At 42.6% G+C, this 23236-nt stretch overlaps 1 protein-coding gene across 7 annotated transcripts in view; it reads right to left on the reverse strand.

Annotated features, from left to right (window-relative positions):
- Positions 1-23236, reverse strand: part of GRIP1 (glutamate receptor interacting protein 1) — a 337553-nt gene that overhangs the window by 221941 nt on the left and 92376 nt on the right. For 3 of the 7 annotated variants that reach the window (XM_038756961.1, XM_038756960.1, XM_038756958.1), the window contains exon 1: positions 1487-1671. The exons of 2 other annotated variants lie outside the window; for them this stretch is intronic. In XM_038756961.1, coding sequence (XP_038612889.1) covers positions 1487-1628 — 142 coding nt within the window. In that variant the 5' untranslated portion in view covers positions 1629-1671. Of the gene's footprint in view, positions 1-1486; positions 1673-23236 lie in introns of those variants that run through there. 2 more of the 7 variants (XM_038756959.1, XM_038756955.1) reach the window with 1 other exon arrangement.

The following is a 23236-nucleotide window of genomic DNA, read 5'->3' on the forward strand; positions in this document are numbered from 1 at the left end:
TAAGTTCGATCGATTGATTGAATCAATATTTACTGAATGTGTACTGTGTGCAGAACACTGTACTAAACTCTGACAAAACTATAATGCAAAGGGGTTTGTAGACATAACCCTACCCTCAAGGACTACCCAATCTACCCAGTGTTTAGAACACAGTAAATGCTTTACAAAGTCCGAATCAATCAATTGCATTTATTGAGTGCTTACTGTGTGCACAGCACTGTACTAAGTGCTTGGGAGAGTACGATATAACAGACACATTCCCTGTCTACAGCAAGCATGCAGTCTAGAATCTACGGTCTAAACAATTAACAAAATACCCCAATTACTATGACTGTTCTTATGGTAAATCTCGTAGAAGGAAAAACCTTCAAGGATAGAAACATATTCAACATACAAACAGAATCAGCTGGTAAACCTTAGGTCCACTTTGGACAAACTAGCTTGAATGGTTAGGGTCTGTATAAATCAATACCATGGATGGGTAATCAAAAATTGGCACAACTCACTTTACCATTTTTCTGAATCACAGCTAGAACTTCAACCTTCTAAAAACAAACTCTCCATTTCCAGTTCAACAAAAAACAGGAGACTAAATTATTCAACGCTCACTTCATCATCGTTTGGCATGTGTTCAAAACTGCCGTTACTCCCATTCACAGAAAAAGTAAAATGGAAAACAAATCCCTGAAAATCTCTTTATTCACAAAGGACAAAAAAAAATCTGGTCCATATTGCCCAAAAATTACATATAAATAACTCTCATCACCCTTGGCTCAGAGACAGTGTTCTGTTAGTCCCTTCCTCATTGCTTCTTGGGAATTTCTGGGTATTTTCAATCTACCGGGATACATCAAAGTTGCACCGTGAAATCAAAGCCCTGACAGGTTTAGGAATCATTTTAAATCACTCTTACTTTAAGGCCGAGAGCAGACATCTTCATGCCTGCATGTTGTTTGTTATTGGCTTTTGCTACGGCTCCCTAATTTCAAAAGCCGAAATGATGAATGTGATCTCAAAAAGGCACTTGAGTTACAGCCTGCTTCAAGGAAGAACACATCAAATCAACCACAAATAACTGACTAGCCAGCAAGAGCCCTAACATTAATCGGCAACTTCAACTTGTGCCTGTCCAATTATTTCCACCGAATTGTGCTTTTATTTTTCTGAATTGGAAAAACCACTATGGATGGGGGAAGAAAAATACTGAAGGACTCCCTGGTTAATCTCAGGGAGGCTTAACAAAAGGCTCATTACGGACGGAGCATAAAGACCCAGCAATTGCACCTGAAACATACTAATCGACCCCAACGTACAAACAAAATCTTTGGGTTTTTTGATAGCTAGTCTTCAATCTCAGAGCCAGGTCTACTTATCCAACACTTTAAAACCCCAAAGGAGCTGGCAGATCCCCCAACCACCTTCTATGTTTAAAAGCGCCACTCAAAACGTACACACAAGAGCAGGAGAAAAGAAAGACTGTGCTTACTTCGAAAATGTTCAGAAGCGTAATAATAGACATCCTCGTAGCCCTCTTGGTAATCCTCTTCTGGCAGGTACTTTTTCCCTTTTCTTCTCCTAGATCTCCTGATTTGCTTGAAAAAACCCAAGAAGCGCTCCATTTCTCTCATTCACTTCCACTGCCAGCCTGCTCTCCCTTTTGCCAGCCTAAACCAACAGCTAAGCTTCACAAAGAACTGCTTAAGCACGAAGGGACAAGAAGAGGAAGAAAAAAAGAAGCTGGGAAGCAGAACTCTTTCAATCGCCTTGGTGATGCCCTAAAAAGGGGTGGTCATTTCAGTTTTGCAAAGCACTACCCTTTTCTCCTAAAAACATCTCTCCTTCACAACCCCAGGCGAAAAGGCTTTCCGGTAAAAGATAAAGAGATTATCTCGAGAAGCCAAAGTGCGGGAGGAAAAAGCAGAGATTTCCATCTTGAGATGCTCCAAGTGGAAGGGACCAAAGTTCAAGAGCTTTGGCTAGCAGCGAGAGGAATCCCGGCACTAGGATTTCACTCTCCGATTTCTCCATCGTTTGAAGAGGAGCAGGGACGACGGAGAGGGATGTTGGGGAGGGAATGGGGGGAGAGGAGGAGGAGGGGGCGGGGATACACGTTACTCGATAGGCTGAACCACATCTGACAACAGAACCCGGGCTTTTCCCTGCTGGCTAATCACTCCTTCCCTGCTCCCGCTATCCGCCAACATATGTTTAAGCCACTGTTAGGTTTCCCTTTGTTCAGAGAGAGGCCAACGCCGATGCCCTCTCTAGGCTCCTCCACATATTATATTAATGAGCGGCAGCATGGTTTCATCCATCTCCCATGCCAGCTTACTAGTGTGGCCGTTTGTGTTAATTGGAGCAGCAGGAACAAAGCCGAACAGCTGCTTCAAAACGCCACGTTTACCCACTGGGTATTGATGGATTCCAATTGTTATTGGCTCCGATATGAAAATGCACTTTGCTGAAAGGCCCTCCGTAGGCTGCGAAAGAGAGCGACTAAAGAGCGCTCCGGCTTTGAAGGACGGAGACTAGAAAAAAGGGCTCGGCGGCCAATCCCGGCTGACTTGTGAAACTTTAAAAACCAAGCCACAACCATGCAGCGAGGAGCCCGGAATTCTTCCTGGATGATGAGGAATGTGTTTTTAGATGGAGCTCATCTCTTGGGCTTCCTTTCGCTCTGCGCTTGCCAGCAGTCTTTGACATATGACTGTAATTTCAAACGTAACAGCAAGGTTTGCTCAAATTCAGCAGAGGTGAGCAATTAGTAGAGCTTTCCTCAATCTGGTGTGTTTGCTGTCTCTCCCTCCCTCCCTATCAGGAAAGCTCCAGGGAAAATTCTGGAATGAAATTCATCATGTCAAACTCACAAAGAGCTTAAAAATGCATGAATGAGAATCCCCCCAATTGGTCCTCAAGGAAAAGGAAGCAGCGGGGCCTAGTGGATAGAGCACGTGACTGGGAATCAGAAGGACCTAAGTTCTAATCCTTGTTCTACCACTTGGTGACCCTGGGCAAGTCCCTTCATTTCTCTGTACCTCAGTTATCTCATCTGTAAAATGGGGGTTAAGACTGTGAGTTCCATGTTGAACAGGGATTTTGTCCAACCTTATTTGTTTATATACACTTCAGCATTTAGTACAGTGCCTGGCACAAGTACTTAATACCACTATTATTAGTAGTATTATTAGCATTATTATTACTATTATCATTTTTATTACTAAAGCCCAGGCCTGGGAGCCAGAGGACCTGGGTTCTAATTCCAGCTCTGCTACTTGCCTGCCTTGGGCAAATCACTTAACTTCTCTGTGCCTCCAATTCTCCATTGATAAAACAGGGATTCAATACCTGTTCTCCCTCTTACTAAGACTATAAGTCCCGTGTCGGAGAGGGAATGACTCCTGCTTGCCTTGTGACAATCCCAATGTTTAATACAGTGCTTGGCACACAATAGGGAAACAGCATGGCCTAGCGGCTACAGCCTGGGAGTCAGAAGAACCTGGGCTTTAATCCAAGCTTTGCCACTTGTCTGCTGTGTGACTTTGGGCAAGTCACTTAACTTCTCTGGACCTCAGTTCCCTCATCTGTAAAATGTAGATTAAGACTGTGAGCCCTTTGTGGGACAGGGACTGTGTCCACCCTGATTAGCTTGTATCCACCCCAGTGTTCAGAACAGTGCTTGACACATAGTAAATGTTTAACAAATACCATCAATTTTTTTTTTTGCTTAACAAGTACGGTAATAATTATTATTCTTATGATCGGACCAAACTCAGTCCTGATCCTGGCTGGGACCATTTTTTCTTAAGTAATTGTGTTCCCCTTGGTGATTTTTGTTCCATCTTGACTTCCAAGTGGACAACACAGTGGATCACTCGCAGTCAGTGGTAGAAGTATTCAATTATGTGCAGTCTCATCCCATCGACAGGAAATTGAAATGTCTACAGGTCCCTTTAATACTTCCAAACATTACACTTTTCTGGGAGACTTTCATTCATTCCATCATATTTATTGAGCACTTACTGTGTGCACAGCACTGTACTAAGCGCTTGGGAAGTACAAGTCAGCAACATATAGAGACAGTTCCTACCAAAAAATGGGCTCACATTGTGCCTCAGCAACAAGGCTGGAAAAATGGAATGATCCTTAAAGCATGGCAAAAAGATGCAATAAAACTTTTTTGTAAGTGCACAAAAGCGAATATTTGTTCTGAAACTTTCCATTTCAGATTTCTTTGTTTTGCTGAATCAAAAACAACAAAGTACTACCCCTATGCTTTTGTTAAAAATGTGGATACTATTGTCTACAAATATTTGTCATGCTTACTGGTGTAATAGCACACAATTTAAATAATTACTTTAGTAAACTCCTTTTTGTTCATATCTGTAGACACAAATATTAACTGCAAGGCGAAAGAAGGAAAGAAGAGATTATTATATGTAAATAAAAGACCAGGAGTAAACACAAAATAATATCAAAAACCCAGTGTGAGTGTTCAGTTGTAATCACCTTGTAAAATTTTAAATTTAGCCAAAACAAAGGTGATTTCCATGCCCAGGAAGAGCCAAGCTGAATCATGGAGCTGGAATCATTATCATACATTAATTAACCATCCACTGTCAAATCAAAACGCTGTCAAGGTGCTTAATTCACACACATATTTACATAAGGAGACAAAGGGAGAGAGAGAGAAAAAGAGTTAACACCAATTATTCAAGCTCCTGGTGGGCAGGGAACCTGTCTGTTTATTGTGGTACTCTCTCAAACACTTTGTTCATTCAATCATATTTATTGAGCACCTAAGTAAGCGCTCAGTAAGTACAATTAAATGAATCCTGAGGAGTGTGACAATGAGATGCTAACCAAGTGTAAGGATGTGACTGAAAAAATCTAATCAATCAGTCAATGGTATTTATTGAGCACGTACTGTGTGGGCATTCATTCATTCAATCAGATTTATTGAGCACTTACTGTGTGCAGAGCACTGTACTAAACACTTAGGAGAGTACAATACAATAGATGTGTTCCTTGCCTACCAGGAGCTTACAGTTTAGAGGGGGAGACATATATTAACATAAATGAAAAATTATGTTATATGTGCATGAGTTACATGGTGTTATATTTCACATAGATAAGCAGTATGGTGTAATGGATAGAGCACGGGCCTGAGAGTCGGCAGGACCGGAGTTCTAACCCTGGCTCTGTCACTTGTCCGCTCGGTGACCATGAGCAAGTCAACTTCACTTCTTTGGGCCTCAATTCCCTTAATTGTAAAATGGGAATTAAGACTGTGAGCCCCAGGGGGTACAGGAACTGTGTCCAATCTGATTAGTTTATTACCTACCCCAGCGCTTAGAATAATAATAATAGTAATACCAATAATAATAATAGTGGTATTTAAGCGCTTACTATGTGCCAGGCACTGTACTAAGTAGTGGGGTGGATACAAGCAAATCTAGTTGGACACAGTTCCTATACAGTTCCTACTAGAAGGTAAGTGCTTAACAAATACCATTAAAAAAAAACCCAAAAAACATTGGAGTGTGTAAATTCATTTAGTCCCACCATAAGGCATTTGGGATAGAAGACTACTGAGGAATTAAGGACCATTTTTCCAATAATGCACGCCTATCTGGATACAGCAAAATGTGATGGCAGAAGTAACGGTTCTGGGCATATGAGGGGCATCATACAGTAGTTTGAGCATCACAATGCAAGGTTGTAAAGCAGCACAGATTATTGGATAGAGCCCAGGCTTTAAAGTCAGAAGGTTCTAATCCTGGCTCTGCCGCTTGTTTGCTGGGTGACCTTGGGCAAGTTACTTCACTTCTCTGGGCCTCAATTACCTCATCTGTACAATAGGGACTTTTATGGTATTTATTAATCACTTACTTTGTGCCAGGCACTGGACTGAGCTCTGGGGTAGATATACGCTTAGCAGGTTGGACACAATCCCTGTCCCACATGGCGCTCCCAATCTTATTCCCATTTTTACAGATGAGGTAACTGAGGCCCAGAGACGTTAAGTGACTTGCCCACGGTCACACAGCCGGCAACTGGTGGATTAAGTCTTTGAGCCCTATGTGGGACAGGGACTGTGTCCAAATTAACGTGTATATAACCCAGCACTTAAAACAGTGCCTGGAACATAGTAAGTACTTAAATATCAGGTTTGTTTTTTTCTTTAAATAAAGGTTCTTGAGAAACAATTCCTGTGTACGGTAAAATTGGCTACATAATTCCTTCTGCAGTCTTCCATTTGTCATTGCAGTGCCTGCCACTGTTTTACAAATGGTCCCTGGGAATTTCTAAAATCCCAAAGCCACACTGTTTTATATGCTCCTGCTTTTTTCCACCTGTCTGCTGCTGAAAAGTGTGCTTTACTATGTAATTAAAACATTTGCTCCGCCTTCCTGTGGATTAACAAAGCAGCTGTTTGGCTATCCTGCTGGCTTCCCTGTTACATTATAAACTCCTTCAGAGACCCCCTCTTTAAATCTGCTTTAGTATGTTCCCTAAATACCTCACACAGCGCTCTTCACAAACTAGGCCCTCGATAACATAGCCTTAATGGGAGTCGAGTCTCACGTCGTCCGCTATGTTGAGGTGAAAATGCTCTCGGTGTTAGTAAACTGACATTTCCTCCATCTCGCTGTTGGTAACCGTCCCTGCTGCTCGATACTTGCTGTGGCTCACTGAAGCAGCGTGGTTTGGTGGAAAAGAGCCTGGGCTTTGGAGTCAGAGGTCATGGGTTCAAATCCTGGCTCCGCCACTTGTCAGTTGTGTGACTTTGGGCAAGTCACTTAACTTCTCTGGGCCTCAGTGACCTCATCTGTAAAATGGGGATGAAGACTGTGAGCCCCCCGTGGGACAACCTGATCACCTTGTAACCTCCCCAGCGCTTAGAATAGTGCTTTGCACATAGTAAGTGCTTAATAAATGCCATTAAAAAAAAAAAGAGCCCAGGTCTGAGAGTCGGAAGATCTGGGTTCTAATCCCGGGACATGTCTGCTGTCTGGCCTTGGGCAAGTCACTTCACTTCTCTATGCCTCAGCTATCTCATCTGTAAAATGGGGATTGATGCTGGGAGACCCATGTGGGACAGGGACTGTGTCCAACCTGATTAACTTGTGTCTAACCCAATGCTTAGAACAGTGCTTGGCAGGTAGTGCTTAACAAGTACCATTATTATCATCATCATCATTATTATTATTAAAGTACCAAATGAAGGTCTGAGCAATCCCAACCACTGGGAAGGCAATAAAATTTGCAAGAGAGGTGTCAATAAAAGAGAAGACAAAACAAGAGGAGAAAAGGTGATCTATTTTGCTGGAGTAATAGAATGCCAAAGCGAACAAAGAGCAGTGGGGCATTCAGAAGCAAGACACATTCATTAGGAAGACAGAGAGCGGGAGATATTTAGTTAGGAGAAGCGGTTCACTGACATGCTCGATAAGTCCTTAGCTAAAGTCTACACTGAAAGGGGCAGAGAGAAAAAGATGGTAATACCACTGACACAGATATGCTGGTTACATACTGAACTGCACGAGAAGCAGTGTAGCTTAGTGAAAAGAGCCTGGGTTTAGGAGTCAGGGGTCATGGGTTCTAATCCTGGCTCTGCGCCCGCTGTTGGGTAGGGACCGTCTCTACATGTTGCCAACTTGTACTTCCCAAGCGCTTAGTACAGTGCTCTGCACACAGTAACCGCTCAATAAATACGATTGAATGAATGAATGAATGAACTTGTTAGCTGTGTGACTTTGGGTGAGTCACTCTACTTCCCTGTGCCTCAGCTACCTCATCTGTAAAATGGGGATGAAGACTCTGAGCCCCACATGGGACAACCTGAAGACCTTGTATCTACCCCAGTGCTTAGAACAATGCTTGGCACATAGTAAGTGCTTAACAAATACTATCATAATTATTATTATTACTTTACTAGCTCTCCCCCTCAAGACTGTAAACTCGTGTGGGCAGGGAATGTGTCTGTTTATTGTTTTACTGTACTCTCTCAAGCTCTTAGTACAGTGCTCTGCGCACAGTAAGTGCTCAATACATAAGATGGAATGAATAAAGAAAAGGGGAGTGGACTAGTGGAAAGCGCACAAGTCTGGGTTCTGAGTTCTAATGGTGGCTGCTGTGTGGCCTTGGGTAAGTCGTTTAACTTCTTTATCTCAGATTCCTCATTTGTAAAACTGGGATTAAATCCCCATTTTTCCCTTAGACTGTGATTCTTGTGTGGAACAGTTAATGTTTCCAATCTGATTATCCTCTATCTATTAAAGGGCTAAATTCAGTGCTTTGTACATGCCAAGCACTTAAATACACAATCGTTACTGGGACTGTGAGAAGCAGCGTGGCCTAGTGAATAAAGCACAGGCCTGGAAGTCTGAAGGACCTGGGTTCTAATTCTGCCTTTGTCACATCTGCTGTGACACCTCGGACAAGTCACTTCACTTCCCTGGGCCTCAGTTATCCCATCTGTAAAATTCATTCATTCATTCAATCGTATTATTGAGCACTTACTGTATACAGAGCACTGTACTAAGCGCTTGGAAAGTACAATTCGGCAACAAATGGAGACAACACCTACTCAACAACGGGCTCTCAGTCTAGAAATGGGGATTAAGACTGGGAGCCCCATGTGGGACAGGGACTGTGTCCAACCCAATTTGCTTGTATCCATCACAGCGCTAAGAACAGTGCCTTGCACATAGTAAGCGCTTAACAAATATCACAATTATTATTATCATTATGGTATTATTAGTATTCATTCATCCAATCCTATTTATTGAGCGCTTACTGTGTGCAGAGCATTGTACCGAGTGGTTGGGAGAATACAATACAACAATAAGCAGGTACATTCCCTGCCCACAACGAGCTTTCAGTCTAGGGCAGACAGTAATATTATCAATCAATCAATCAAATTTATTGAGCGCTTACTGTGTGCACAGCACTGTACTAAGCTCTTGGGAAGCACAAGTTGGCAACATATAGAGACGGTCCCTACCCAACAGTGGGCTCACAGTCTAATATATCATCATTATTCAGGGGGACCTAGCTATTCGGGAGGTTGTTCACATAGTTAAAAGGTACATGTAGGAGGATTGTTCAGGAGGTCTAAATTTGAGAATTGTCAATTAGGAGGACAAGAAATTTGGGGAACAAAAGTGGAAGAGGCAGAAAAAAGGAAAATGATAGGGATTTTCAAAGTTGTCAATAGGGAGGAGCAGATTGATAGAGCAAATTTTGAGTTCCTCTATACTTCTAGGTGAACCAAGTGTGGACAGCTACCAAGTAACTGCAGAGCAAGCTTGTTCATGGTTATTCCCAGTTATCTTTATGCCCTTATGTGTGCAATAATTTACATTCTCTACTTTTCATTCCTTTTTCCATACTCCATCTCCTACCAGTTGTGCCTCTATTTTCCCTCCTGCATACTCTCTGAATATAAATCCAGACTCTGCCACACACCTGCTGTGTGACCTCAGGACCACTTAAATTCTTTGGGCCTCTGTTCATTCATTCATTCATTCAATCATATTTATTAAGCGCTTACTGTGTGCAGAGCACTGTACTAAGTGCTTGGGAAGTACAAGTTGGCAACATATAGAGATGGTCCCTACCCAACGACGGGCTCACAGTCTAGAAGGGGGAGGCAGACAACAAAACAAAACATGTGGACAGGTGTCAAGTCATCAGAATAAACAGAAGTAAAGCTAGATGCAAATCATTAACAAAAATAAATAGAATAGTAAATATGTACAAGTAAAATAGAGTAATAAATATGTACAAACATATATACAGGTGCTGTGGGGAGGGGAAGGAGGTAGGGCAGGGGGATGGGGAGGAGGAGAGGAAAAAGGGGGCTCAGTCTGGGAAGGCCTCCTGGAGGAAGTGAGCTCTCAGTAGGGCTTTGAAGGGAGGAAGACAGCTAGCTTGGCGGATGTGCGGAGGGAGGGCATTCCGGGCCAGGGGGAGGACGTGGGCCAGGGGTCGACGGCGGGACAGGAGAGAATGAGGCCTGGTGAGGAGATTAGCAGCAGAGGGCGGAGGGTGTGGGCTGGGCTGGAGAAGGAGAGAAGAGAGGTGAGGTAGGAGGGGGTAAGGTGATGGACAGCCTTGAAGCTGAGAGTGAGGAGTTTCTGCTTGATGTGTAGGTTGACTGGTAGCCACTGGAGATTTTTGAGGAGGGGAGTAACATGCCCAGAGCGTTTTTGCACAAAGATGATCCGGGCAGCAGCGTGAAGTATAAATTGAAGTGGGGAGAGACAGGAGGGTGGGAGTTCAGAGAGGGGGCTGATGCAGTAATCCAGTCGGGATAGGATGAGAGATTGAACCAGCAAGGTAGTGGTTTCCTCATCTGAAAAGATGGGGATTCAATATCAGCTCTTCCTCCTACTCAGTAGGTCCCATTTGGGGCTTGATTAATTTGGATTTATCTCAGCATTCATCCATTCATTCAACCACATCTATTGAGCGCTTACGGTGTGCAGAGCATTGAGAGAGAACAACAGACACAATCCCTGCCCCAAATGAGCTTACAGTCTAGAAGGGGAGAGCTAGTATAGTACTTGGTAGACAGTAAGCACTTAACAAATACCACAGTTATTATCAGCATATAATCTAAGCCTGCCTACCTTCACCATTGAATTGTAAAGTCCCCAAAAGAAGAGTGTGTGTCTTTTATTTGCACTGTAGTCTCCCAAGTGCCTAGTACAATGTTCTGCATTCTACATGTTCCATAAATATGGCCAGCAAAAATGGAATTTGGAACACAGAGAAAAAGTTAAGGACGAAAAGCATGAAAAATGACTAACGTAAATTTAGATGGAAAGGATATACCAAAGACAAAAGAATGAGAAATTATAAGGTAGGCACTTACAAAAGAAATTGAGGGTCAAAGAGAACATAAAATTTGGGAATAAGCAAGATAAATCCGGTCCCAGGAGAGTGTGAGGAGAATGAAATCTATTTGATTTTAGAATATGTACTGTCAAAGATTTTTGAGCTGGACTGGGGAAAAGAGATAAGAGAGATTCAGGTGGGAATGTTAACTAACCAAGTTAGGCTAGATGAAGTGCTCTAGGGGAACTCGGTATGCAGATAAGAACAACAATCGCGAATATGACCTTGCGAAGAACAGAAATGCAGAACTATATTATAATAATAAAATAAAAGGCTGGCTGAGGAGGCTGATGGAAGAATAGGACCAAGTGATAGTGGGGTAATTAAACAAAGCACAGGTGGGATAGGAGAAAAACAAAAATGTGCAATGTTAATGTAAGTAACACTGCTTGGGAGGGTAAAGATGTGATCCACACTAAAGAAAATCTATTCCTCCAGCCCGGAGAAAGTTCATAACAACCTAGAGAGGATCCAGGACTACGTAGTTTAAAGGATATTTTCATTTAACTGGCTACAACTCGACTGAGACAGTAAGCCCCACGTGGGACAGGAACTGTGTCCAACCCAATTTGCTTGTATCTATCCCAGCGCTTAGTGCAGGGCCTGGCTCACAGTAAGCGCTTAACAAATACCATAATTATTATTGTTATTATTGCACTGTACTTTTCTAAGTGGTCAGCACGGTGCTCTGCAGATGATAAGTGCTCAATAAATAGGACTGAATGAATGAATGATTGATTTGATTAACCAAGTCATGGAAATGCGTTGAAATTAATGAATTCAAATCTAAATCCATTTTTTTCTGAAACAAAGCCTCTCCTTGCCCTTCCCAAGAATAAACAAAATCTTAGAAGGAGAAAACATCCACCTACAAACCTGGACAAGGTGAGGAGAAAGACAGCAAGCAGCATGGCCCAATGGAAAAAGCACAGGCCTGGAAATCAGAAGACTGGGTTCTAAGCCCAGCTCCCCCACTTGCCCGCTGTGTGACCTTGGGCAAGTCACCTCATTTCTCTGTGCCTCAGTGATCTCATCTGGAAAATGGGGATTAAGACCGTGAGCCCCATGTGGGCCGTGGACTTTGTCCATTCTGATAATCTTGTAATCAGTGCTTAGTACAGTGCCTGCTACATAATAAGTGCTCTTCAAGTATCATCAGAATATCCAGGTCCTTTGATTCTCACGCCTATGCTCTTTCCCACTTCTTCCAGATATTTATTGTACAGTCTTGAGGAGAAAACACAACCTCTTTTACTCTGTGCTTCAGTTAACCGAGATACTACTTAGATGGAGTCCTTTGCCTAACAGCTTTGCAAGCCGTCAGGGATGCTGTCATTTCGTTTTTAAAATCCTTCTGCCACACTCAACTGTTTACTTAATACATTAATAATGCATTTTACATGGAGAGGCAAACTGAGAAGATATTTGGAAGCTGGTAGTGTGAAAAAGCTGTGTTATCTGGGCACATCGCAACCCGGCACATTTGGGAAGATAGGAATGACGGGCTGACATTTCATTTTGCAAGAAAGCTAAACACCCATAATAAATTTACAAATACAGACATGCCACAGTTAAATTTCATTTCACGCTCAGTAAGCAAACATTATCAAACTATAAACACGGCCCATCCTCTGTCTTTTTAGCTAGGAATCTTGCAGTCCATAGTGGTTGACCTTGAAATGCTTCACACATGGGTGAACTGCTTCGGCTTGCTAGTTAGAGAATTTTGCAGGCAGGCAAGAGATGGCCTCGTTTTATACTATTCAAGATTGTGGCTAGGTATGCCTTATTTAACAAACCACACAAGCAATTAGCAAAGGGAATGGGTCAAATTAGTGAACCAGGTTGGAAAGTAAGAGATACTGAGGAATCACGTGTTCAATTTCCCAGGGCTACTTTTTTGTTGTTGTTTTCTTAATAAAAACTATTTTTCCTATATAGTCCGCGGTAATTTCAGCAGACCCCTAGGAAGGCTGTCCTCTAGGAAGAAAAATGCCACCATTAATGAAGGTATGCGGAACATCGTTGAAAGGAAAATAAGGATTAAATGCCAGATGATGGCAAATTCATCTTCTTTTTATCAATATTTGTCTAGATGGCTTTTATGTCTAAAAACAATTACAAGGATTTTTTAATGCAAATCATTTCTGAAAGTACATTTTCAAAGGTACTCTCATTTTCATCAACTGTGCAAATAAATCAGATATGAAATATTAAAACTAATTTGATGATATGCAGCCTGTACAGAGAATGTCTGTCTCCCAAGCTAGACTGTGAGGTCATTATGGGCAGGGAACATGTCTGCTAATGCTGTTGTGTCGTACTCTCCCGAGCACTTAGTACAGTGTTCTGCACATAATAAGTGCTCCATAAATGTAACTGATTGATTGATCAATTGCCCATAAAAAACTTGCAGTCTAGAGGGGTAGAGAGACATTTAATATACAAGACATATCAAATTCATTTTAATAATTCATATATAATAGATTTATTTGCAGAGTTGGTGAAAATAAGAGTACCATTGAAAATGTATTCTCAAAAATGATTTACATTTAAAATCATGTAACTCTTTTTAGATGTAAAAGCCACCTAGGCAAATATTGATAATTGGAAGATTACTTTGCCATCATCTGGCATTTAATCATTATTTCCTCACAACCGTGTTCTGTATATCTTCATTAATGGTGACATTTTTAGGTGGTTCCTAAATTCAATTAATCACCATATTTTCATTTAAAAACCTAGTTATTTGTTAAGCACTTACTACGTGCCTGGCTCTGTACTAAGCACTGGTATAGACACAAGTGAATCAGGTTGAACACAGTCCACGTCCCACATAGGGCTCATAATCTCAATCCCCATTTTACAAATGAGGTGACTGATGCCCAGAGAAATTGACTTGCCCAAGATTACACAGCAGACAAGTGACGGAGCCGGGATTAGAACCCAGGACCTCTGCTTTCCAGGCCCGTGCTCTTTCCACTAGGCCATGCTGCTTCTCATTAGTTGATTCTCAAATAGCAAAAAAATATTCAAAATGAATCCCCCAAACACGATGTGGCTTGTGAGTCTCCAGTAGAAAGTTAATCGCTCCCTTTTAAAGTGTGTTTACTTTTATGGACTCGGGTTCAATGCTTAATAAATTACCGCTTTTTTGAAATGAACAGTTACCGGGTAGCCAGAACACAAATATGGAAGCAAAACCCAACTTCCTAGCACAAAGGTCAAGGTGCATTTTGAAGATATGTTTCCAGGTCGCCTGCTGGAGGACACGATTTAATCGTTTCTACATCTTCACACCCAGCTGACCAGGAAGATTTTTATTTCCCCTCAGTAAAGGGATTAAGTGTGGTCATAATACATGGGCTAATTGACAAAGATTATAATCAATTAACATTGAACAGACCTTCCGGTTAGCCAAGGGCTTGTGGACTCGAAGCTTGGTAAAAGCAAAGGGGGAAGGGGTGAATCAATGAATCAACTGACAGCCCCACAGCACTTATGCACATATCTGTAATTTATTTATTTATATTAATGCCTGTCTCCCCCTCTAAACTGTCAGCTCATTTTGGGCAGGGAATGTGTCTCCCAAGCACTCTCCCAAGTGCTTACTCCAGTGCTCTGCACACAGTAAGCGCTCAATAAATCCGACCGAATGAACGAATGAACCGATCAACGGTATTTACTGAGTGCTCACAGTGTTCAGAGAACTGTACTAACAGCTTGGGAGCTTGAGAGCTTGCCCTCAAGGAGCCTACAACTTAGAAGGAGAGACGGACGTTTAAAGCAGCATGCCCTTGCCTGGGTGTCAGAAGGACCTGGGTTCTAATCCCACTTCCATCACTTGTCTGTGCCTCAGTTCTCTCATTTGTAGAATGGGGATGAAGACTGCAATGTATATATATATATATTCATATAATATAATATATATATAGTGGAAGCAGTGGAGTTTAAGGATACGTCTACGAGTTCTGAGGGGCTGAGGTGATGATCAAAGGGCTTAATGGGAATAGACCCAAGGGCTCACATAGGTAACCCCTAAGGGAGGGTGAAGAGGGTAGGGAATTGAGAGGTTAGTCAGGGAAGTCTTCTTGGAGATGTGATTTTAGCAAGGCTTTGAAGATGGGAGAGCCGTGGTCCATTGGATATACAGGGGGAAGGAGTTTCAGGAAAGGGGACGGAGGGGGGTAGAGGGCATAAACTAGGGGTGTTTGGAAAGAGAGAGATGAGCTCAAGGCACAGTGAGTAGATTGGCGTTAGAGGTGTGAAGTGTGAGGGCTGAACTGTAGTGGGAAAATAAGCAAGGTGAGATGGGAAAAGAAGAGCTGATCAAGTTCTTTAAAGGGTTACCACGACATTATTAATAATAATAACAATGGTACTTGTTAAGCGCTTAATATGTGTCAAGCAGTGTTCTAAGCACTAGGGTAGATACAGCTTAATCAGGTTGGACGCAGTCCCTTACCCATAGGGAGCTCACGGTATTAATCCCCACTTCACAGATGTAACTGAGGCCCAGAGAAGTTCAGTGATTTGCCCAAGGTCACACACTGAAACAGTTACTTAAAGGAACGTGATGGCATGAGGATGGCATCTCCTCACACTGCTCAGGGGTTTCATCCCTGCACTTAGTACAGTGCTTGGTGGCTAACATAAGCCATTACTCCTGAGGACTGGATATTGTCTACCCCCAAAAGCCTGGAAAACCTCTCATCAAAGAGTTGGGGTGGCAGGGAGGGAGAGTGACATTCATTCATTCAATCGTATTTATTGAGAGCTTACTGTGTGCACAGCACTGTACTAATTGCTGGGAGAGTACGATATAACAATAAACAGACACATTCCCTGCCCATACCGAGCTCACAGTCTAGAGGACAAGCTCACACAATGCCAAATAATTCCAGGCCTTCTTGAAGACCATCTTAAAGGTTGAAGATGTTCCCGGGAAACAATTACAAGATTGTCCCTTCTAGACTGTAAACTCCTTTTGGGCAGGGAACGTTTCTACCAATCAATCAATTGTACTTATTGAGCACTTACTAGTTGTAGAGCACTATATGAAGCACTTGAGAGAGTACGATACAACAGAATTATCAGGCTCATTGCATTGGTGTAGGACTGAGTTGTACTCTCCCTAGGGCTTAATGCAGTGATTTGCACACAGTAAGCAAGTGTTCAATAAGTACAATTGATTGAATAAATACACCGAATGACTGACTGCACTGAATACTCAACAGTGCCTACACTATACCACCATTCTGACAGTAACACTCCTTCATTCAATGGTATTTATTGAATGCTTCCTGTGTGCAGAGCATTAAGTGCTTGGGAGAGTACAATCCAACAATATCATCCTATCCCACCCCAACTACTGCATCGGCCTCCTGTCTCTCCCCACTCCAGTCCATACTGCTTCTCTGTCTGGATCGCTTTTCTCAAAAAACATTCGGTCCACATCACCCTACCTCTCAAGAACCTCTGGTGGTTGCCTGTCTACCTTTGCATCAAGCAGGAACTACTAACCAATGGTTTTAAGGAACTCAATCAACTTGCTCCTTCCTATCGATCAATCAATGGTATTTATTGATGGCTTCCTATGTGCACAGCACTGTACTAAGCACTTGGGAGAGTACAATACAACAGAGTTGGTTATCTCGATGATCTGCTATAGCCCAGTCCCACATACTTTGATCCGCCAGAGCCAACTTGCTCACTGGGCCCCAATCTCATCTTACCTCGCCGCCGATCCATTTCCCACATCCTCCTTCTGGCCCGGAACTCCCTCCTCACCCTCCAAATACTTCAGACCACCACTTACTCCATCTAAAGAGCCTTATTAAGGCCACATCTCCTCCAAAAAGTCTTCCCCGATTAAACCCTCTTTTCCCCGACTCCCATTCCCTTCTGTGCTGCCTACGCACTTGGCTCTGTACCCTTTGAGCATTTCATATTCACCTCACCCCCAGTCCCACAGGATTGTGGACATATCCATAAATTATTTATTTATATTGATGCTGGTATAAAAATCTTTAAAACTCACCATCACTTGTTAGATAATAGAGTTTATTAAACATGTATTATACGCTGAGCAGTTGGCTAAGCCCTGGGGGACAGATAAAATAAACCAGACACAATCTAATTTCCAAAGCTGCTTTTCACCCTTCGTTCTGGATAATGATTTACAGAAATGGGGTTTCCAGATTCCAAGAGCTGTAGGCATAATAATAACAATAATAATAATAATAAATTATTCAAGTCCTCACTATGTGCCAAAAACTGTAGCTCTAGCCACTACGTCATACTGCTACCCATACAAATGCATTGGAAGGGCTAGGAAATTCTCAAATTCTGTGGTCCATCTCCCTTACCTCATCCTTCTCTTTTCTCACTTGCACAATGGATCCAATTACAGTGGTTTTCTTTTACCTAACTTCAGGTTGGACTTGGAGTTTAATGGATCAGTACAATGCACCGCACACAGTAAGCGCTTCATAAATATCGTTGGTTGATTGAATGTTTTTATCTTTTTACACCCAACTCCCACCCTTTTCAGGGATAATTGGGTCAAAATCCAGAGAAGCTTACAGTATAAACCGATACAGATAATGACTTCATCAATGCTCTCATCATTAATTGGCCATTAGGTTAATATGCTTAATATCTGCAAAGTCATTTGTAATTGTTTTTTGATTGCCTCTTCTCCACAAGAATCCCTAGAGAAAGGTGAAGCTGTTTATCCCCAATCTAAATACAGGAAAAAAATAATAATAATCATATTTGTTACGCGCTATGTGCCAAGTACCATTCTAAGTACTTGGGTACATACAAGATAACCAGGTTGGACACAGACTCCGTTCCACATAGGGCTCACAGTCTTAATTCCCATTTTACAGATGAGGAAACTGAGGAACAGAGAAGTGAAGTGACTTGCCCAAGATCACACAGCAGACAAGTGGCGGAGGCAGGATTAGAACCCAGATCCTTCTGACTCCCAAGCCCGGGCTCTAACCATGAGGCTACATTGAAAACTGACTGCATGAAATTAAGATGAGAAGCAGTGTGACTCAGTGGAAAAGAGCACGGGCTTTGGAGTCAGAGGTCATGGGTTCAAATCCCTGCTCCGCCACTTGTCAGCTGTGTGACTTTGGGCAAGTCACTCAACTTCTCTGGGCCTCAGTGGGGATTAAGACTGTGAGCCCCCCGTGGGCCAACCTCATCACTTTGTAACCTCCCCAGCGCTTAGAACAGTGCTTTGCACATAGTAAGCACTTAATAAATGCCATTAAAAAAAAAAGTCATTTGCCAAACGTGAGTGCATGGTGCAAATTTATTGGCAGGTGGGAAAATTTCCATAAGATTTTGTTCATGCCCTAATGACTCTTAACAGTACGTGACTCACTAACCAGTCGACGAGCCCATTGTGTGCAGGAAATGTGTCCATTTACTGTTGTACTGTACTCTCCCACTTAGTACAGTGCTCTGCACACAGTAAGCACTCAATAATTTCATTCATTCAATCATATTTATTGAGTGCTTACTGTGTGCAGAGCACTGTTCTAAGCGCTTGGGAAGTACAAGTCGGCAACATATAGAGACGGTCCCTACCCAACAATGGGCTCACAGTCTGGAAGGGGGAGATAGCCAACAAAACTAAACTTGTAGACAGGTGTCAAAATCGTCAGAACAAATAGAATTAAAGAAATAAAATAGCTATAGAAATAGAAATAAATATGATGGAACCAATGAATGACAAGGGAGTTACCTGCTCTTACCCAGCATTTTGTTTCAATTCAGTCCAGAAGGGCAAGAAGCAAAACAAAATTGAGTTGGACTGGCACAAGACTGGGATTCTTTCCATTATTAATTCATCCAGTTGCATTTATTGAGCGCTTACTGTGTGCAGAGCACTGTACAAAGCACTTGGGAGAGTACATTATTCATTCAATTCAATCATATTTATTAAGCGCTTACTGTGTGCAGAGCACTTTACTAAGCGAATGGGAAGTACAAGTTGGCAACATATAGAGACGGTCCCAACCCAACAACGGGCTCACAGTCTAGAAGACATTATAGACTGTAAACTCATTATGGGCAGAGAACGTGTCTGCTAATTTGCTTGTATTGTCCTCTCCCAAGCTCTCAAATGGGAGTGTACTAAGCACTCAATAAATATGACTGATTGATTACATATTTCATAGGGCACGCCTCCTAATTGGGTCAGCTGGCAGCTTGGGGAACCCAGGAGTATTCGCATGCAACCAATGCCCTAGTAGAAAATTAGTTAGTGAGACTAGATTGTAAGCTTGTTGTAGGCAGGGAATATGTCTGTTGTTCTACTGTACTCTCCCAAGTGCTTAGTACAGTGCTCTGCCCACAGTAAGCGCTCGTGGGGGGTGAGGAGGGAAGGCCGTTCGCTCGGCTGTGGTGGAGGGAACCGTGAACAAGCACAGACACAAGACGGACAGTCCCGGATGTTTTGTTCTGCCAGGTGAGATCTTAGACGAGTCCTTTAACTTCTCTGTGCCTGCTCTCCTTCCCACTTTGCCTGCGAGTGGTGGACAATAACAATAATGATAATGATGGCATTTGTGAAGCACTTACTATGTGCCAGGCACTTTACTAAGTGCTGGGCTGGACACAAGCAAACAGAGTTGGACACAGTCCCTGTCCCAAGTGAGGCTCATGGTTTCAATCCAATTTTTCAGATGAGGAAACCGAGGCCCAGAGAAGTCAAGTGACTTGCCCAAGGTCACACGGCAGACACGTGGTGTAGCCGGGATTAGAACCCATCACCTTCTGACTCTCAGGCCCGTGCGCTATCCACTATGCCATGCTGCTTCTCAAGGGCTGCCTGATCTGACTGCATCTCTGTGTGGTCCAGTTCTAATTTATTGCACCCATACACACACACGCACACACACAAACACACACACAGATACACAGAGCTCTGCATGATGCAGTTAATGTTTACTACACACACATACCCCACACCCTTTTCCCCCCCACCAGGGTCCAGTTAACGTTTTCAGTGCACTTATACTCATGACTTTACACAGAGAGTTGCATGCTCCAGTTAATGCTTACTGTGTACACATAAATATAGCCAAACACACAAAATATCATCTGTCCTGTTTTTTCTTCTGTCAGGAAAATCGATGCATATCATTGGGTAGGAACACTGAATTTAAAAAAAAAATTAAACTCAAATTGGTGTTCAGAACTTTGGTAATAATAACGATGTAATTTATTAAGCACTTAATATGTGCAAAGCACTGTTCTTAGCGCTGGGGAGGATACAAGATAATCAGGTCGTCCCACAGGGGGCTCACAGTCTTCATCTCCATTTTACAGATGAGGGAACTGAGGCACAGAGAAGTTAAGTGACTTGCCCAAAGTCACACAGCTGACAATTGGCAGAGTAGGGATTTGAACCCATGTTTGTTCTCTGTCTCCCTCTTCTAGACTGTGAGCCCACTTTTGGGTAGGGACAGTTTCTATATGTTGCCAACTTGTACTTCCCAAGCGCTTAGTACAGTGCTCTGCACACAGTAAGCACTCAATAAATACAATTGATTGATTGATTGACCTCTGACTCCAAAGCCCATGCTCTTTTCCACTGAGCCACACTGCTCTGGGTACTCATACATACCCTACCAATTCATCCTGAATTGGGAAGATGACAGCGAGACTTTAATAATCCTCCCTAATATTTCAACCCAAAGGAGGTCAGGAGCAAACTAAATAAAATAGCCAGATTCAGGCACGAAGCTTGAAAATTAGGGGCCTATCGATGTGCCTGCTTGTCTGTGGTGAATATTCACAACATAAAACGAGATTGCTGTTTGAGCAGAAGGTCGGGAGACTGTCACAATCAGCCCAGGTGGGAATAAACAAGCTCTGAAATAATAAAGTCAGAGGATTTTATTAGGAAGTTTATGGATCAGTAGGCTTAAAAAAAAGAAGAGGACAGTACGAGGACAAAGTTATCATCCGATGAGACGCTCACTGACTTTCGGGATTGATTAGAAAAGATGGATCAGTAGATGATTCATGGTAGTCATGAACAGGCAAAGATAAGAGTAGGGATGCAGGATGAAATAAAAATCATAAAACTAATGATGAAAAGTAATCAGAGCAGCCAGAGACAGTGGTCATTTTTTACGGTATTTTTTAAGCACTTACTATGTGCCAGGCACTGAACTAAGTGCTGGGGTAGATACAACCTAATCAGGGTGGACACAGTCCCCTGTCCCACATGGCATTCACAGTCTTAATCCCCACACGTTGTTGGGAAGGGACCGTCTCTACATGTTCCCGATTTGTACTTCCCAAGCGCTTAGTACAGTGCTCTCTGCACACAGTAAGCGCTCAATAAATATGATTGAATGAATGACTGAATAAATATGATTGAATGAATTATTGAATAAATATGATTGAATGAATGAAATTTACAGATGAGGTCACTGAGGCACAGAGAAGTGAAACGACTGCAGACATACAGCAGAAAAGTGGTGCAGCTGGAATTAGAACGCAGGTCCTCTAACTCCCAGGCTAGTCCTTTTTAAAAAAAAAAATGGTATTTGTTATGCATTTACTATGTGCTGGGTGCTGCACTAAACATTGGGGTAGATACAAGGTTGGATATAATCCCTGCCCCACACAGGGCTCACATTCCTAATCCCAATTTTACAGATAAGGTAACAGGTACAGGGAAGCCAAGCCTAAAATGCTGCTTCCCGTTTCAAGCTGACCTAACCTCAGAAGAGAAGCAGTGTGGCTCAATGGAAAGAGCACCGGCTTTGGAGTCAGAGGTCCTGGGTTCAAATCTCAGCTCCGCGACTTGTCAGCTGTGTGACTTTGGGAAAGTCACTTCACTTCTCTGTGCCTCAGTTACCTCATCTGTAAAATAGGGATTAAGACTGTGAACCCCCTGTGGGACAATCTGATCACCTTGTAACCTCCCCAGTGCTTAGAACAGTGCTTTGCACATAGTAAGTGCTTAATAAATGCCATTATTATTATAAGTAAGGGACGGAAGCAGAAGTGATGGCTCAGTGCAAAAATTCCCACAGTAAAAGGAATTCTTCCGTGCGAGTCCTTCAACACCAGGACCACTTATCTTTTAATATGAACCGACAATGAAGCACAACCCCTCAGGGTTAAGATGTATCCGCAGGCATTAGATGTGTTGCGTGAATATGGTTAGGCAAAATTTGACTTATTAGGAATTACCATATTTACTCACATCATTGCCCTTTTGGGGCACCATTTTGGGCTCGTTAAAACAGAGCTCTATTACATAGCTTATATAAAAAAAAATTAAGCGTAGCAACAAGGAAGCAGCTTGGCTCAGTGGAAAGAGCATGGGCTTGGGAGTCAGAGGTCATGGGTTCTAATCCTGGCTATGCCACATGTCTGCTGTGTGACCCTGGGCAAGTCACTTAACTTCTCTGAGCCTCAGTTACCTCATCTGTAAACTGGGGATTAAGACTGTAAACTCCACGTGGGACAACCTGATCACCTTGTATCCCCCCAGTGCTTAGAACAGTGCTTGCGCATAGGAAGCGCTTAACAAATGCCATCATTATTATTATTATTATTATTAAGGGGAGAGGGAAAAAGCGAAGAAAAAAGGAAAGGGAGAAGGAAGGGGAAGTTGAAAGAGTTAAGAAGTCAAGAGACCATTTGAGACCACATTTGTTATTTCTACTGCACTCTCCTAAATGATGAATTCCATAAGGTGCTCAATGAATTAATCTAGCACAGCTGCTTTGAGGTCTTCTAACCCTTCTGTTCCTCCTCTTGCCTAACACTGCTGATGATTATGTTGGACAAAAAAATCTTTATTATTTTCTCCTCAAAAATCCAAGTGGAGCAATTATGCATACATAATGATGACGGTGTTTGTTAAGGGCTTATGCTATCATAGTACTAAACACTGGGGTTTATAGAAGAGGATCAGCTTGAACATTGTCCTTGTTCCACCTGGGGTTCACCATCCAAGCAGGAAGGAGAACAGGTATATTGCCTCCCCATTTTACAGATGAGGAAGCTGAGGCCCAGGGAAGTTAAGTTTCTAGACTGTGAACCCGTTGTTGGGTAGGGACCGTCTCTATATGTTGCCAACTTGTACTTCCCAAGCGCTTAGTACAGTGCTCTGAACACTCAAGTAAGCGTTCAATAAATATGACTGAATGAATGAAGTGATTTGCCCAAGTTCCCACACAGCAGGGGAGAAGGGGAGCTGGGATTATAACCCAGGTGCTCTGACTCCCAGGATGGTCTTCGTTGTGCTAGACCACACTGCTTCCCAATTCTTAATATTCTTTCA

The sequence above is a fragment of the Tachyglossus aculeatus genome, chromosome 14 (genome assembly GCF_015852505.1).
Source record: "Tachyglossus aculeatus isolate mTacAcu1 chromosome 14, mTacAcu1.pri, whole genome shotgun sequence".
NCBI classification, from domain to species: domain Eukaryota; kingdom Metazoa; phylum Chordata; class Mammalia; order Monotremata; family Tachyglossidae; genus Tachyglossus; species Tachyglossus aculeatus.